Here is a 16,289-nt window from a genome sequence, read left to right as displayed (position 1 = left end):
CGCGTCGAACCGATCTAGATATAGTACTCGGATCGAGTTACTACGTTTGTAATACATTGACAATCTAAAGTGTATATTCTCGTGTTAACAATATCGTAAGAAATGTTCATATATACGTTTCCTATTTTATGAATTTTAAGATAAACTTTAAGTTAGTTACCTTCAAATTGATTTAAGTTTATTCCATTAAATTTTCATTGCCTGGTTTCGTTAATAACACAAACAGGAATGCACAAATCAAGAATTTGGTTTGATGAGGAATAAGTAATTGTTTCTACGATATCACTGCAAAATTTTAACCAAATCGGCAGTCTCCAATGTTTCTAGTACCGATGTCGAACACTTAATTTCAAGAAAGACGTGTTTCAACGTCCATTTATACTTTGGTGGTTTTACAAATTTCCAAACAAAATACGGTAGAACATTCTAACAGGATTGCACTAACAAAATATACAGTTTCAAAATATCAAATTTTTTACCCAACCAAAGCGATGTAACCCCTTTTCCAATTAGCTGTCGCGACCCCTTTGAAAAGAGTGTACGCAAAATGGCGTCGCAAAAAAGAAAGCGATGACAAGTATACTCGTCCAAAACAGTTAACTGGTTAACCCCTTGCTCTATGATTTATTCCGTAAGTATTACCGATACAACTACTTTATTGTTAATAATTTATTAGAAAAAGAACAAATTATAATGCTTAATCTGCGTCTATGTTTATTCCGAACATTAACAATTGATAATAAAAAAGTAATATATAATTTATATTTTTTAAAAAACTTGAATAACACTTAGATTGATCAAATACAGCTTAAAATCTTTACCGCGAGTCAGACAGGATATTGTAAGACAAGAGGTAAAAGTTATAAATAACGGCATTACATTTAGTAACTCAACGACTTGGCTTGGCTTCAGCTCTTCAATATCTTCTTTAGAAAATTTATTGAATTTAATACTAGATTTACAAACTTCATTGTATGGTTTATTTTGTTGTTCTTAGAAGAATTTATGCTCCTTCATTTAGATCTTAGAAATCAAGGATTTAGAAGTAGACTATTAAAATACATATTTTTGTAATTGCATGAATCGCAACCACCATAACGGTCTGACACGATATTGTAAGTCAGGGGTTTTCAAATCTTCAAGTCTCGTCATATGTCAAGGGGTTAAAGATCGCCGTGACGGCGAGTGTATTTTTCGAACCCTCTAATATTCGTCTCCGAGATCGGCCGGTTAAAATCCGTGTTCCGCGCGGCGGGTATCGGAGGAAGGGCCGATAACCGGTCGCCGTTTATCCGACACGTATGCATATAACCGTAAAAACGTGGGAAAAAAGTCCTATGGTCGAGCGTAGATAACGCTTTATGCGAAACAAACGGTCCTGCAAGGTTCATCTCGGTCACGAGTGGGCGCATTTGCATGCATACAGCCGGCGGCTCGTACTAACACGGACGGCGGCCTGGATCCCCCCTGTTCTCCCCGAGAGCGTCGTCGAGCGTTTTCGTGAAACGGTATCCCGAGGCTTACCATCGGCGCCGGCCAGCCTTTCGAGCCCCGGATATCGTTTAGAGCACACCCGGGGAACCGACAGACCGTCATAAACGTACACCGGGAGGGGACAGGCTGGGCGAAAATTGTCAATTGGGGAATCTCTGAACAATAACTTTGAACGCAACAATTTGTCCGGATTTTTCGTAACGGTCCTTGAACCGATTACCGGGCAGCTCTCAGTTCTATTATCAAAAACTCTATTTTTCGTGTATCACGTCCGAGGATGTAATCACTTTTAACCCGATCCTGTTGGGAATATAGCATTGATTGGCAGCTGAATTGGGGATGGTTGGGTTGTAACGCGAGAAGCGGAGATCGGTTGTTATTGACTATCGTACATATTTGTTTGTATAGCTCTGAGCGAATTTACTTCGTTGGTTTGTTAATGCTTTCTTAATTTGTTTGTAGAAGTATAGGATTTGTTTGTGAATACACTTAGTATAATTAGGAAACGTATTGTTTATTAGTTAGTTTCGTGATTTGTAGATTTGTAGATTGTAGATGAGGTGCATACTTTTTGAATACAGCTATGATGAATAAAAAATAATATTAAGCTCTCTTTATTGGTGGATAGTGAATTAGTTAAGAAAGGTAATTGTTAAGATGTCTAATTAGATGATACGTTAAGAGCCAATAGGAAATACATTAGTAGAAAAATCATCATATTATGAAAGCGTTTCTTTTTTAGGTCCAATTTCGATGCATTTTCAATAATATCAATAATTCTCGGCTAAGTAATATACAAATGTCTATGCTTTGAAATTCTGTCTTCGTAAGGAAACGTACAAGAAAACTGAAAGCCAGAACTATGGAGAACATCAGTTGTGTCCTATTGAGGATATTAAGCGCCTATTTCGAAGCAAAGATTTTATATTTAATCGATACAAATAGCCAGAAGAAACTTCATAATCGTTGAAGATAGTATAAAATCGGACGAGTGCTTCCTGGCTGAGGGCCACGAACGATCTGCCTCATGGAAATAACAGTTTGTTAGACTTTCTCGTGGTAAACGATAGCTGGATGGACTTATCTGAAAAAACTGGATGGAAGCAAGTAGATGTCGGACGGCAGTGACAACGTACCACTAAAAATGAAAAAAGTTTCTAATCCATAAGAGTCGTTTCATCTGTTCACTCGTTTCGAAAGTCCAATCAAAGGATTTTAGGAAACTCGAGCATTAAAACTAGGTGGCGCGAGCACACCGCGCGCGTCGATTCGAAACACGATCCAGAACTGGCGAAAAAAAAGAGGAAATCCGCTGATGTGATTTCCCACGAAGAGCTACAGTGACGCGTAAGTAACCCACACACGTGTCATGCAACGAAATCAGTCCAGTTGACGGATTACTTCGTGGATAGTGAATTTTTAGCACGCGCTCCGGTGCCTGGCAGACAACAAAATCTGAATCGAGCACCATTCGTCGAATGAAATAACACGCGAGGTTAAAACGGAGACATCCAAATGTCCAGAACTTTCGTAGGAAACAATTATCGAAGATAAAGCTTCGAGCAGCTCGATTCAGCACAATTTGTAGATTTCTGTATTTGATGAATTGATCAATACATCGTTTCAGTATACCATTTGAAGCTTGCCAAAATTAAGTTCTAATTTTGTTTTACTCGATTGAGACATTTTTAACGAATACATATTGTTACTATACAAATGTGAAAATTACTTCAGTGTTCAGTGTTTTTAATTAGAAACAGATGTTCTATATCTATATTACATTACATATATAACTAAGGAAACAAAAAACGGGAGAAAGAAAAACAATATAACATAAACCTCTAGATCAAGGTAAAGGATTGAAAATTAGCACAGAATATAGGTTTTCAAGAAATTCAGTACACCAAATTAAAAAAAAAAAAATTCAATATTGCTTTCGATCGTATATAATCCGATGCGCATAGAATCATTAATAAATATGGTGACGAGGCAATATTGCTAATAATTAAATTTCGTCAACAAGTTTGCGTTATCAATCAGACTTCGCGGAAGTGTCCCGAGTCAGGTACACGGGAATTTGTCACGGGAAGAGAAATGGCTACCGTATTTTCCCTGCGCGTTAGACAGACTTGCGTGATATGGTTCTAACGATGCCGTAAACTGAGCCATTCGGTCGAAAACATTTCGACGGGCACATAAATAAACGAAACTGAACAAAGAGTGGTCGTAACGTATTTCTCAATTTCTGCTGTTCCGCTCAGTTCTCCCGGAGCCACTTCAAGGTTGAAGCGGTTCGAAAGCAAAGCCGGCTGTCGAGTTAGTCATACGTTCTAAAGTATATTTCAAACTAAATTAGACGTTGCTCGGGGACGTATATTTGACAGCCGACGGAGAGAAGATAATGATGTTGCATGCCACTTTAATAACGACGCCGCGAGCAACCTTGTTATCCTTGCTCGGCTTACACCGCGTAACCATGATAAATTCTCTCCTTAAAGCAGCATCTCGTCCGATACACTGAAACAATTTTTAAAAAACTGAACCGCCATCGTTCACCTGCTAACCCGTCTTTTTTTTAAATAATTTAACTAAGCGGCAACGCATAAAACGAAAGAAGGCGGAAGAAGACAGAACCCGCCGTTGAAGAGTTTTAATAACCCGAAAATAGTCGAGGGAGAAGGAATTAAGTATAAAATTGTATGTGTACGTAGGTTCTTCCTTACAGAGTAATGAAGAAGAGTTTAATTGAATTTGTTTAAGAGGAAAAATTTTTATCCAATTTCATAACTGGCGCGACGTGTTTTATAATGTATAAAAGCGTTAATACTAGGGTTTTAATTAATGCTTTAATTAAATCCGTACACTCGGTACGTGGCATGGATCAAAAGGCTTTCGTAATGGGAGAGTGAACAAATAAGGCGAAATTTGGAAAGAAAGCGTCGAATATATTGGTTTTCGACTTGGTTAGATTAATTCATTTAATGTTTAAATACACGTAGTATTTTTCTACGTGAAAATATTGATTTCGACAGAAGTTGTAGTAGTTCTACGGCAGAACCTCGAAATAATTGTTGTCCATGACTATAACGTAAAACCGAGAAGCCAAAAAATTTCTTAATCTGTATGACTGCGGGTATCGTCTGAACTAGAACTATGCGATGTTCTGCTGAAAGACCTGCGCCGCTGGTAATTTTCCAATTTTGATATATTTTACTGCAGGAAAAACAACTAAGCTCTTGAAACTATTAGAGCTGGCAGAACATCGAACGCGTTAACACTCGAACTATCGAGTATTTACAATAATTTTTACGTATCTTCATGTACAAATTATAAGACTACAATTAGTTTAGTTTCTAAGAATCATTTAATGCTTCTGTAAGTAAAAATATCAATTTTTAAATAGTTTCAGATACAAATATCTTTACGACTACAGTAATAGTAAAATAAAGAAACTAAAATCAGTGATTTTAACCCTTAGGTCCGAGAGACTACATAGTCGGCATTTGATTTGGCATAACAAAATTATGAAATTAGTTTGTAATTAAGGAATAAAACTATTTTACTTCAATACTGTATGTCTAATCACATTACATTGATGATTACCAATATTGAAATAAGAAAATGTGCTATTGAAATAAAATAATTTTCCTTGATTCGTATATTATTTCTATTGGTATAATGTTTCATTAGAAAATTATAAATATATGTAGCGAAGAAACTTTCGCTAAAGGTTAACAGCCGCTACTGTTCTAAAGTTAATATATATATTCTCCTGCTACATCTGTAATTGTTGTAACGCATCATTACATAAAGACAAGTGTTTTATCAAGCATTATACATGAAAAAATGTTAAAGTTCCTCATGCCTAAATAAAAAAAGTTCATTCAAATATATACTAATTTAAAAAAAAAATATCTGCCGTAAAAAATATCAGCGAAACATTAGCGGTCGGCAATGTGTTAATACTGAATTAAAATGAAACAAATAATCACCTTTTTTCGACGCGTGGAAGGAGTCATCTTTCGGCACATACTGTATATCGTACTCCAGCGTCGTTTTTGGCAGAATGAGCCTCTCCTTGTTGATTTTGTAGACGGCATATTTGAAGGCCAGCTCCGTACTGCTATCCTTTTGGTCATGAGTGAATATAGCACCTGAAAACAATCAGGCGATACGTGTGAGAACAGCCGGTAGAGTGGTTCATTAAATATGGTTTTCGCGACGGTGGCGGAATTCCCGATCAAAATGCACCCTTTTCATGCCAATATGCTTAGAACGTGCTGATCCTGCTATTCTTTTCGAACGAAGGACAAGTGCACTCCGATACATTCTATTAGCGGTGCAAAACAACTTTTTCGCTTGTCGTATTAATTTTCACGGTAACACGGTGCAGTCGGGCAGATAATAATGAATGTTAATTTTCCAAAGTTTCAGCGAACTCGTACTGTGTTCAACGTCTGCATCATTATTGCGTTTCTCGCATGACCGTACACCGTTTCATGGAAAAAGCACTCGATAACGGTTCACCACCAGCCGATTTGCATATCGAGAGTCTATTATGCGCTTAATGTCAGATTCTTCGACTTGTATCGTGACTCGAGCGCCGAAGCAAACTTATTTACTAATTGCTGATCGATGCTTCGGAACTCGGCGAGGCCGTGGACACGAGCATGTCAAGGACTTGGTGCACATATACAAATGAATATACTCTCGCGCTCGCAGGTATTAGAACACTTGCTGCGAGATATATGCGATACTTTATAAAGACTGATTTATTTGATAATCATTTTGTATATTTGACTTTGAAAATTGTAATTTATAATTTACAAACGAAAAATGAAAAATATTTGACTATTGATTCTAGCACTGTCAACTTGGTAGGAAAATACATATCAGAATTTGTGTTTTATTATGGACTCATTATCATTGATAGCCTTAAGAAATACTTATACAAATTAGTGCTGCCTTTCTGATAACAATGAAAAGAAATTTTCACGTGAAAAAATGTCACTTGCTTTAACGTTTAAAAATAAAAAGTACATCCCATTTGATGAATATATCTTCATATGATTTAGCCAGAAAAGTCTATGTGCACATTATGCAAATTTGGAAAATCCGGAGAAACAGTTTAGAATTACGAAATTTTACAATATTCAGACATGAACCAATATTAAGTTCATTTGGGTTGAATAATTAATTAGCATTAATGCGAGCATCAATCGATGATCATACAGTTTCATGGTTCAGAAAAGGATGGTGGCTTTGTTGTTGAAAATTTCTACGAAACTTCGAAATATGGGTAGACAAACAATATAGCCGGTTCAACCGTTCGCATAATTAATTAAGAGGGACGCAAGTATTAATCGGTTGCCGTGAAGAATGGTGGCGCGGTGAAGAATCGTTCTTTTGTTGCTGAAAAATAGCCTGGTGTAGAGCACAACGGTGAGTTATCAATTTCCAGGCGCGAGCACCCTCCGTGGATGGTCCGCTATCAAGAATCCAGTGGCCCGCGGCTATGACAGTGACAGATGACGGACTAGTAATCGGAACGAAGCTGCTTTCATCGGGTGTCCCATCAGGCGAACCCTATTCATTTAACTGAACTGATAATTCGTGGTAAACTGCACGAAAGAAATCGGCTTGATGGGTGAATTGCCCATTTTTGCAACACTTTAATGACAGGTAATTCGATATTTACTCAAACATTTATACTGATAAATATTAACATTATCACTTTACTTTCTAAATGAACAATTTTTTAATCACCAAAATAAATTTGTTTTGTATTGTGATTTTCATAAAATAATTTACGAAGATGAGAATTTGCATATAGATCGATAGTCTATATTTTCTATTACATAATTTTTATTCCATCATTATTCATATTTGAATGAAAATATATTCTGAACATTAACAATATCAACGAGATTATGGTATTCAAACTTGCAAAACCCTACTTAAATTGTAAAAGAAATCTAACGATAGATAATTCCTGCACGAACATGTCACTTTTTTGTTGATCCAATGCGAATGAAAAAAGGAAATATACGAAGAAACATCACAAATAAACAGAATAATGTAAACTTGTCTCGCTCCATTATGAATCAGTTTGAATTCACCAAACTAGAAATGAATGCAGCGAAAGAAAAACATCAAAGCGTTTATTGTTCCATTGAACATACCCTATTTGGCCAGCTAGACTACTAATTAGCGGTGAACTATAAACGTGGAATCCATTCGATGACAAACAGCCTGTGGTATTGGGTCGGGGCCGTTATTCAGATCCTTTTTTCTAGCTACATCCTAGCCTAGGGGTAAAACACATACCCCGAGGGTTGGTTTCGTATAAATGTAAATATCTGTACCGTCTCGCAGATGTCCTTCAAAGGGTGGGCCCGAGTAATTTCCTGCGGAAAAGATCCTATTTCTGCGAGACCTTTATTTTCTGGGGAAGTCTGACAAGACCCGGTCTGACCCCTATCAAAATCGAGGCCATCTTCGTGATTGGACGAGCGACGGTTTTTCATCGAGGTTTCCACATGGACGAGTTTCCTTTGGCTCTCTCCTATGCGACAGTTTACTTTCGGCTAGGCTGTAGCTCCTAGCTACGCTATCGGGCTCGCCAATGCACCAGGGCGACGGAAATAGCGAAACCATAATCGAGCACTCGCGGCGTGATACGCTTAAATAATACACGCTTTGATCTACTTCTCCTTTCTTCTGCATCCTCTTTTTTCCGAACGCTATGTTTTCCATCAGCTCCTGGAGATCAGAAGGAATTTCTATGCTGCCATACATAGATATTGCGACACTAGGGGAGCATGAAACAGAAAAGCTTCATCTATGACGCGTGTTCCTTCAGGGTTGAACTGGATATTAAATATCAATTAAGGAACTGGACCAATGGGGCTTCATTTGTAATCGAGGTTAGGGTGTTCTAGCTGCTGAATATGTTAGCTCGTAGTACTCATTGCATAGAGTATCATGTTATAAATTGGTAAGATTATCTGATTTACAAGAGTAATAGAAATGGGATGATGTAAACAGGTATATTGAAGCTTTCTACACTAAAAAAGACAGCGAAACGTGTATTGACATTTGAATTTGTTATTATATAACGCGTTACTGTTAGTGGCTTCTACTTAGGTAATCTCTTCTGGTAAGATGCTACAAAGTAATAGCCTCCTCCTTTTCAATTCGAAACGTGCTAATAAATAATTCAAAATAAATAAACCGTCACTAAATATGTATATAACATTGTCGTCAATAGATTTTAAACAAATATATAGAATGGACCATTACCAATATTGATTCCTATACAACATTATTTATTAAAAAAAAAAAAAAACTGAAAACTGACATGTCATTAAACTGGCAAGAATGTCTTGTATCTTCAACAACGAATCCAAAAAATAACTGCCCAGTTTGGTCTAATTCGAGCAGGTGTCATCATTTCCGTGCCCACCGTATCCCATCCTTTCTTTCACTGTTAACAGACTATTGTTGAATAGAGCAAAGAACAGTAAACACTTGCGATGGAAAAAGAATACTGAAGAAGCATAATAGCGGTAATCCCAGCTCAGGAGACTACGAAACAAGAATCCTATAAATCGACTGGTCAGTGGAGAAACAGACGAAAAAGCTAGGGTCATATTACAACACCGAATCACCCTCTTGCTGTTGCTGCTTCTTTCGTCGAATCTTTAAACTCTCTCAACGGTAGTTCTTTGCGGTTGTTTTATCTGCCGCTTGTGAATCCTGCTAATCCATTTATCGGTGTATAACCGACTTCTTTCCGGATTCTCTTATTCGTCGGCTGGTCTACCGGCCCACAACTGTTTCTCGCTTCTCGCCGATAAGTACTGCCAGGCACCCCTGGCAGAGATGCACTCTGTTTCTTCTGTTGATTTCTTTCGGACTCCGGACGAGCATCCCCTTAACGGCGACGCTTTATCATTCGCGTTTAAACGACGGGGAAAGGGGTTCGACTAAAAAGTAGGCGGACCGCCCGGGGGTGGTTTTTCCGTAGGTTCGTTTGACAAGAATTATTGCTCGGGATGAAGCTGGCACGGTGTTCCTGAATCTAGCATCGAAGGAAACGAATTTAGAGGTTTAGTCCGGGAAGAAATACATAAATCTTTCGTGAATTATTAATGAACCTGTAGGGGAAAGTATTTTACAGGGCTACTGGAGCTATTGGGAATGTGAGAATAGTGGAAATGTGTTTTTATCCCTCATTATGCGTCTATTTTTGTGGTTCTTTGGAGAGGAATGTTGAGAATGCTTGAATTATAACTTCTGTGTATATAGTATTTTTTAGAGGAAATTTTAATACAGGAATTTTGGAAGCAATTTTATTGTTAGTTATGGAGATGAAGTATGGTTAATAATGTAAATTTCAAAGTATCGAAAATAGTTAATGCCCGAGGTAAACTAAAATTAACATAAATTAATATTGAAATGAAATGAAATGTATTATGAGCTATACAGAAGAAGTTATTGTAACTATTTTTAGTTTTCTACCAATAATAACTTCAATGGAAATTTTACCTCCGATGCTTTCCCGCAGGAAAATATCGCAACTCTATAACCTCTTTTATGCATGTTTCCACAAATATTTGAAATCAGACTTCTGTTAATAATTATATTGTATGTATGGGTGAAAAATAGTTTTGGAATCATCTTTTCAAATAATTTAACATAGCCTCGTAAAATTTGATAAGAAACAAAAGATATGTTTATTACTTGAACGTGTAGGTTATATAAACAATTTTTAGATAAAAGTAATGAAAAGAGAGTTTTCTCATACTATACCAACAGCATCTATGAATCTCTAAAAACTCTGAATACATCATTTAATGTTGTCTAAACAGATATTTTAAGATTATTTTCTATCTTCTTTAATTTTATTAAAGTATATTTTTTATTCTGAATATTAAGGAGTACTTTCTGAAAATTTCTAAAATAAATACATACGTGTTGAACATTTTTAATGTCTTGACGTTAATTTATAAGTATTATAAATAAGTACTCTTCTAATTAAATACATATAAGGTATTAGTATTAAATAAAACAATGGGAAAAGAATGCAACTTTCCGCTAATAACTGAAATAAGTATAATTACCAATTTATTTGTAAGGCGCCCAAAAAAATGTAAAAGAATCGTGTATTCAGAAATCAACGTCGTTATCCCACATCCATTTTAGGCGTAATCTTCGCGAATCCTATGGGCTTAGGATAAGGTGCCCGGGATTTTTGCAGGTTAATCTCCATTTCTGTGAGATTACGTCCACGAACGAGCCCCGGTACACGGCATGGTGGGGAACGCCAGATACATAAATCTGAAATATCTTAAGTAAGCACTATAGGCTATGTAATAACGCGATCGTTCGCTCCGGAATCGTTTAATCGGGTTTTGTAGTTTGGTTCACTTACAATTTAATAATTATGATTCCAATTTAATAATTATGATTTATGAATAATTCTAACTCACGGATTACCGAACTCAAACGACGATCAACAATAATAATAAGAACATATTCATTCCGCACATCTAAACCACCCAATATCTCAAATCCAATAAAACCGCTCGGAATACATATAAAAGTTCTTCAATTTCGCCCGTAATTTTCCACTTCCTTCGCTGCAGCGAGTCGCAATTTCGCAACAACACATAATAATTTCCTCCTCGAATATATACCTGGCGACGTTTTTCGCGTGAGGACGTTTGGTAACCATTCCCCCACCTCCGTGCATTCATTTACTTTTCATCGCCGTTTCACATGAGAAAAATAATTGCATTCCACGGGGCAATGATATCTCGTGACCGAATGCAATTTCGTTTTCAGAAGCGCCGTCGCGAAGGAAAAGAAACGGGAAACCGTGTCTGAGAGTTTGCCTCGCCTCTAATTGCATAAAAGAAGTTAATCGGAAGGTGGGCGGCCCGTGAACTCGTGAATTAGATTCCGATCGCGTGAGCAGACGGAATCCCGGAGATTTCCATGCGTTCCGCGGGGAAAGTCCGCTAACTTCCCGGTCCCGGCGGGTGGTTAACGAGCGCCGGAAGTTAGCGCCGTTTCACGGGGAAAAAGAAGGACCTTCGGGCTCGGGGAGAGAAACCGCGGACAAGCCTGAGGGAAACGTCTCGTGTTTACTTCGCTCGAATAGCCGACAAATCACCGGGGATGTCCGCGGAACAAAAGAAACGCGGTGAACTCTTTGAAATTCAAATAGGTACGAGCGTCTCCCTTGCGGATAAAACGTATCGCGGACTGTTCTTGTATCGGGACAACTGGAAGAAATACAGACAAAATCGTAGACTGTCCTTGTATCGAAAGAACTATTACATTCGTTGATATCATTGTGCAAGAAATATTAGTTCCGAAGGCCAATGTACTTTTTTCCATTTTTTGGCATAATTTCTCTGGAATACATTTTGTTGAGTCAGCTTGAGCTAGACACAGGTCTAGATGCTGGAAAGAGATCAGGCTTTCGCCGCTATAAGTTAAATGTCAAACCGGGCTTGACTGTCTCAACGGTTGGAGACGAAGTGACGATTTTTATCAACTCCGGAAACATCCCCCTTTAGGGGATTACAATTATGGTGGGGATTTCTCTGGCTGATGGTATTCGACAGAGGTAGGAGAGGTTTGGCAAATTTCTTTACGATGCACGTAGGACTTCGGCTGTTTCTGCACCCGTCACCTGTTGTACCTATGCCCACGTCGGGTGTGGGGCCTATTGATGTCAAAATATTATTTCGATAAATCGATAGTATCGTTAAGACGTCCATGAATTGAATTTAACTAAAAATTTTGTTGCTTTGTTCCTGGGAGAGACAACATTGTATGCACTATTTTGAATAAGTGCATTTTGTGCTTGAACATCTATTTTATTAACAACGTAACTTTACATTGTTAATAAGTTAATAAATTACTAGGCTAATAGTTTCTTGCTACAGCTAATATACACGGATATGCCATGTCGAATAAGCTATAGTAAAACTGAATAAATTAAAATTTCAAATTTGGGCGTTCCATTTTAATTTTCCCTGACGATATCTTAATTCTTTTATCAAGTTATATATTCTTGCGATAAAATTGCATGAAACTGAGCGGGAGAAGTTATTTGCCTGTGTTTTCGAGTTAAAAATCATGTGCCCGCTCTAGAGCTGGGTTCCCGTTATTCCATTCACATGCTGGTCTCCATCGTTAACCGCAGCTACTGGATTCTCAGCCCTCTCGATTACTTTTATCAGTTAGCGAGTTTGTTATTTCGCGATATGACGCGATAAATTCAATCTCTGTTCCCGGGACTGCTTACCTCTTCTCTTCTGTTTCCGTTCCTGGATTGATCAAACTTTTTGATTGCGAGCCAGGGAACTATCCTTCTTCGCGATAAACCGTCCCCCGAGTTACGCAAGTTTGTTACAATGGTTACAAGTTCGCCTTAGCTGGCGCTACAATTTAACAATGTCTCTTATGGAATTCACAGAAGGGGAATTTCTCGATTGACAGGATTACTAAATGAAATTTTTCTATTCTTAACATTTAAAGCTAACAGTCTCGCAACCTAATATTGTAAGACCCACGTTTTATCGCTTTAAAACTGAACACTCAAAAATTTAATAATCAAGAGTATTTATTTGTTATAAATTTAATAATTAAAAGAAATAAGTTAACATTTCACAGCAGAACAGAAAGAGATACGCAGGATATAAACGCTCGGTACAAAGTTTCCAAAAAACGTATAAAGAAGATATAGAGAATATAGTGTCAAGAGTTATTTCCTATTTATTTTTCTTCAGTTTCTTCATTCACTTAACGACATAGCTGTGAGAACGCAGAAAACAGGAAAAATAAAAAAAAACGTGAACCCATGAAGCATCAGTCGAATGCTAAAAGACTCGAGATCGAAGGGTCTTTTCGATGAGAAAAAGACACGGAACGCGATTTCACGCGGATTTGGATCGGATAAAAATATCAAGTCCGGTGACGGTCCCGTGTGGATTACGCGAGGCCACGCGTGACGGCTTTAACGTACAATAATTCTCAGGATTTCGACTAATCTCGATCCATGCGCAGCATCGACTGAGCGTAGACCTGGCACGAGTACGACGAATGGACCAGTTTTCCAGCGGACCGTGAGACATTGCGAACTTTACGTCGTTTTGCCAGTCGGACGCCGTACAACGCTGACGACACAGTTTACAACCGCTGGCTGCTCTGTACGTCCTGGGAACTCTGTGCTACCCACCCTGCTTTGATGAATTATTACGCGAATTGATGCTTGTTTTCTCTGCACTTTCCTTTCACCGTAAACAGAAAAAAGATATTGATTTTGAAAGATCACATATTTTAAGTAACCTCCAAAATTGTGAATAGTTGTTAGGTTGGTGAATATGAAGCAGTGTTTCTCTTTAAATGAAATTTCAGCATCAGGTAACTTCTTTTGAACGTTATGTATGATCATAATAACACTATGGAACAAATTTTAACCTATTTTGCTTTTTACAATAACCACTAGGTGATTCTTATAGAGTTTCTTACCCTAAATACGAATACGAAAACTAAATTGCTGGGTCACGTCCACTTTTAGAAAAACCTGGGGTTTTGTCAAAACGGTCGAATTTTTCAGAAAACCAAGTGTTACGTGAAAACTAAAAACGATAGGCAGTTAAAATTTATCGCAGAAAATAAAGGAGACTTGCCCGAATACGTAGCTATAAAAATTTCGAATTTTGCATATCATTAAATGGTTGTAAATGATGATCAAAGTTTAAAAAGGGGTAGATGCGTGTACTTTGTATGCACTTCTGTTACATTTCTACGAAAAGTGGGTTGGCTATCACGAATTTGCTATGCGCCATTCGATTCTGCAGACATTTCTGAAGAGGGTTCCTTCCTTGCGGGAAGTGTGAGAATAGTATTTCTTTGGGACAGGTTAAGAAAATGTCCGTGAAGAGCGCATGCACGGAACTTTTACGCCACACAGCCATCGCTCGCCGGCCACAGCTATTAAGGTCCGTGACTATGCGTTGTTTCTTATATGTATATATAATGTTTAATTTATTTATAAATTTTCATAATAGTTATAAGAAAGCTTTTCACGATCGTTCTATTTTAAATAATTTGATGTTTAATTTAATAATTTAATACAATATAATATAAAGGAAAAACATCATTGTAATCGGTTTTTTCAAGGTACATCTAATGATATTCTGAATTCAAATAGAGTATTAAATTTGACGTAAAAAGCTATCACACAAAGTAGGATCTAGAATGGATGTTTACTGAAGTATTTTTTAGTTAACACTAAAACTACTGAGTATACCCGAATATTCGTTACAGTTCCAGTAAACTTAATCAATTTTCAAAAACATTTTAGGCTATCTTGACTGATTCGATAGTTTTAGTGTTAATCATCGTAATAATATTACTCGTATGTGTGTATTCACACATTACACAGCAAATTATTTAAAACGGAAATATTAAAAACAATATATTATAAACAATTAAACATTATATATATATATATATATATATATATATATAAGAAGTGATCGTGGTGCACGTGTATACAGCGCGTAGTTACGGCCCTGCATACCTGTGGCCGGCGAGCGATGGCTGTGTGGCGTCAAAGTTCCGTGCACGCGCTCTTCACGGACATTTTCATAACCTGTCCCAAAGAAAACTTGTTCTCACACTTCCAGCGGGGGGTTCCTCTTTAGAAATGTCTGTAGAATCCAATGGTGCATAGCAAATTCGTGTTAGCCAACCCACTCTTCGTAGAAATGTAACAGAAGTGCATACAAAGTACGCCCATCTATCCTTTTTAAAATTTTGATCATCATTTACAAACATTTAATGATACGCAAAATTCAAAATTTTTATAGCTACGTGTTCAGGCAAGTCTCCTTTATTTTCTGCGATAAACTTTAACTACCTATCGTTTTTAGTTTTCACGTAACACTTGGTTTTCTGAAAAATTCGACCGTTTTTACAAAACCCCAGTTTTTTCGAAAACTCGACCTGACCCAGCAATTTGGTTTTCGGATTCGTATTTAGGGTAAGGAAGTCTATAAGAATCATATAGTGGTTATTACAAAAACTAACATAGGTCAAAGTTTGTTCCACAGTGTTATTTAAAAGTTCGAGAATTTAAATGTACAATACTGCAGCTTCTTGTAGGATAGCATGTTTCCTTCATAAAGAACAGGTATCCCGGAACTAATGAGCAGAAATATCCACTGTTACTTTTTAGTGCATCGTTTCTGCCCGTGAATGCAAACGTATGTCTGTATTTATTGACTAATATACATGTATGTACGTTATACAATGAAGGAGACTAATTTATGAGCGAAGTATAAAAGTGTTATCCCTTTAATGCACACAATGATATGCGCATATACATACATATGTAAGGGTGCATATGTTTTTACAGGTTTCCGTTATAATGCCAATCGTTAATGCATACCTCCACATAAGTTCAGAATGTTTTGCACGGACAATCGCACCAAAAGACTTTAAAAAATTAAAAAACGTCAACATACTTTAATAAAGTAATGTATAGATTATCAAATTTAGAGTTTCTTATTTATAAATGATCCCTAAGTTTGCATACATTTTTCTGTTTAATCATCCAATTGATACGAAAAAATAATAAAATACCTCCAAAATAAAAAGCATTAAAAAACAGTGATTTACCCCTTGAATTTAACAAACACAAATGTCACTTAATTCTGTGAAGTCGAAATTAAATATTACTTTTCTATTGCCAACTGTGATACTTCAGA

General features: G+C 37.0%; 1 protein-coding gene across 9 annotated transcripts in view; it reads right to left on the bottom strand.

Annotated features, from left to right (window-relative positions):
• LOC116431258 (glutamate receptor ionotropic, kainate 2) overlaps positions 1 to 16,289 on the bottom strand; it is a 206,837-nt gene that overhangs the window by 137,437 nt on the left and 53,111 nt on the right. For all 9 annotated transcript variants that reach the window (XM_031986396.2, XM_031986397.2, XM_031986398.2 and 6 more), the window contains one exon: positions 5,487 to 5,648. In XM_031986396.2, coding sequence (XP_031842256.1) covers positions 5,487 to 5,648 — 162 coding nt within the window. The remainder of the gene's footprint in view (positions 1 to 5,486; positions 5,649 to 16,289) is intronic.

This window comes from Nomia melanderi, chromosome 9, assembly GCF_051020985.1.
Source record: "Nomia melanderi isolate GNS246 chromosome 9, iyNomMela1, whole genome shotgun sequence".
NCBI classification, from domain to species: Eukaryota; Metazoa; Arthropoda; class Insecta; order Hymenoptera; family Halictidae; genus Nomia; species Nomia melanderi.
The sequence above is the reverse complement of the archived record's forward strand: the minus strand, read 5'-3'. Positions and strand labels throughout refer to the sequence as shown.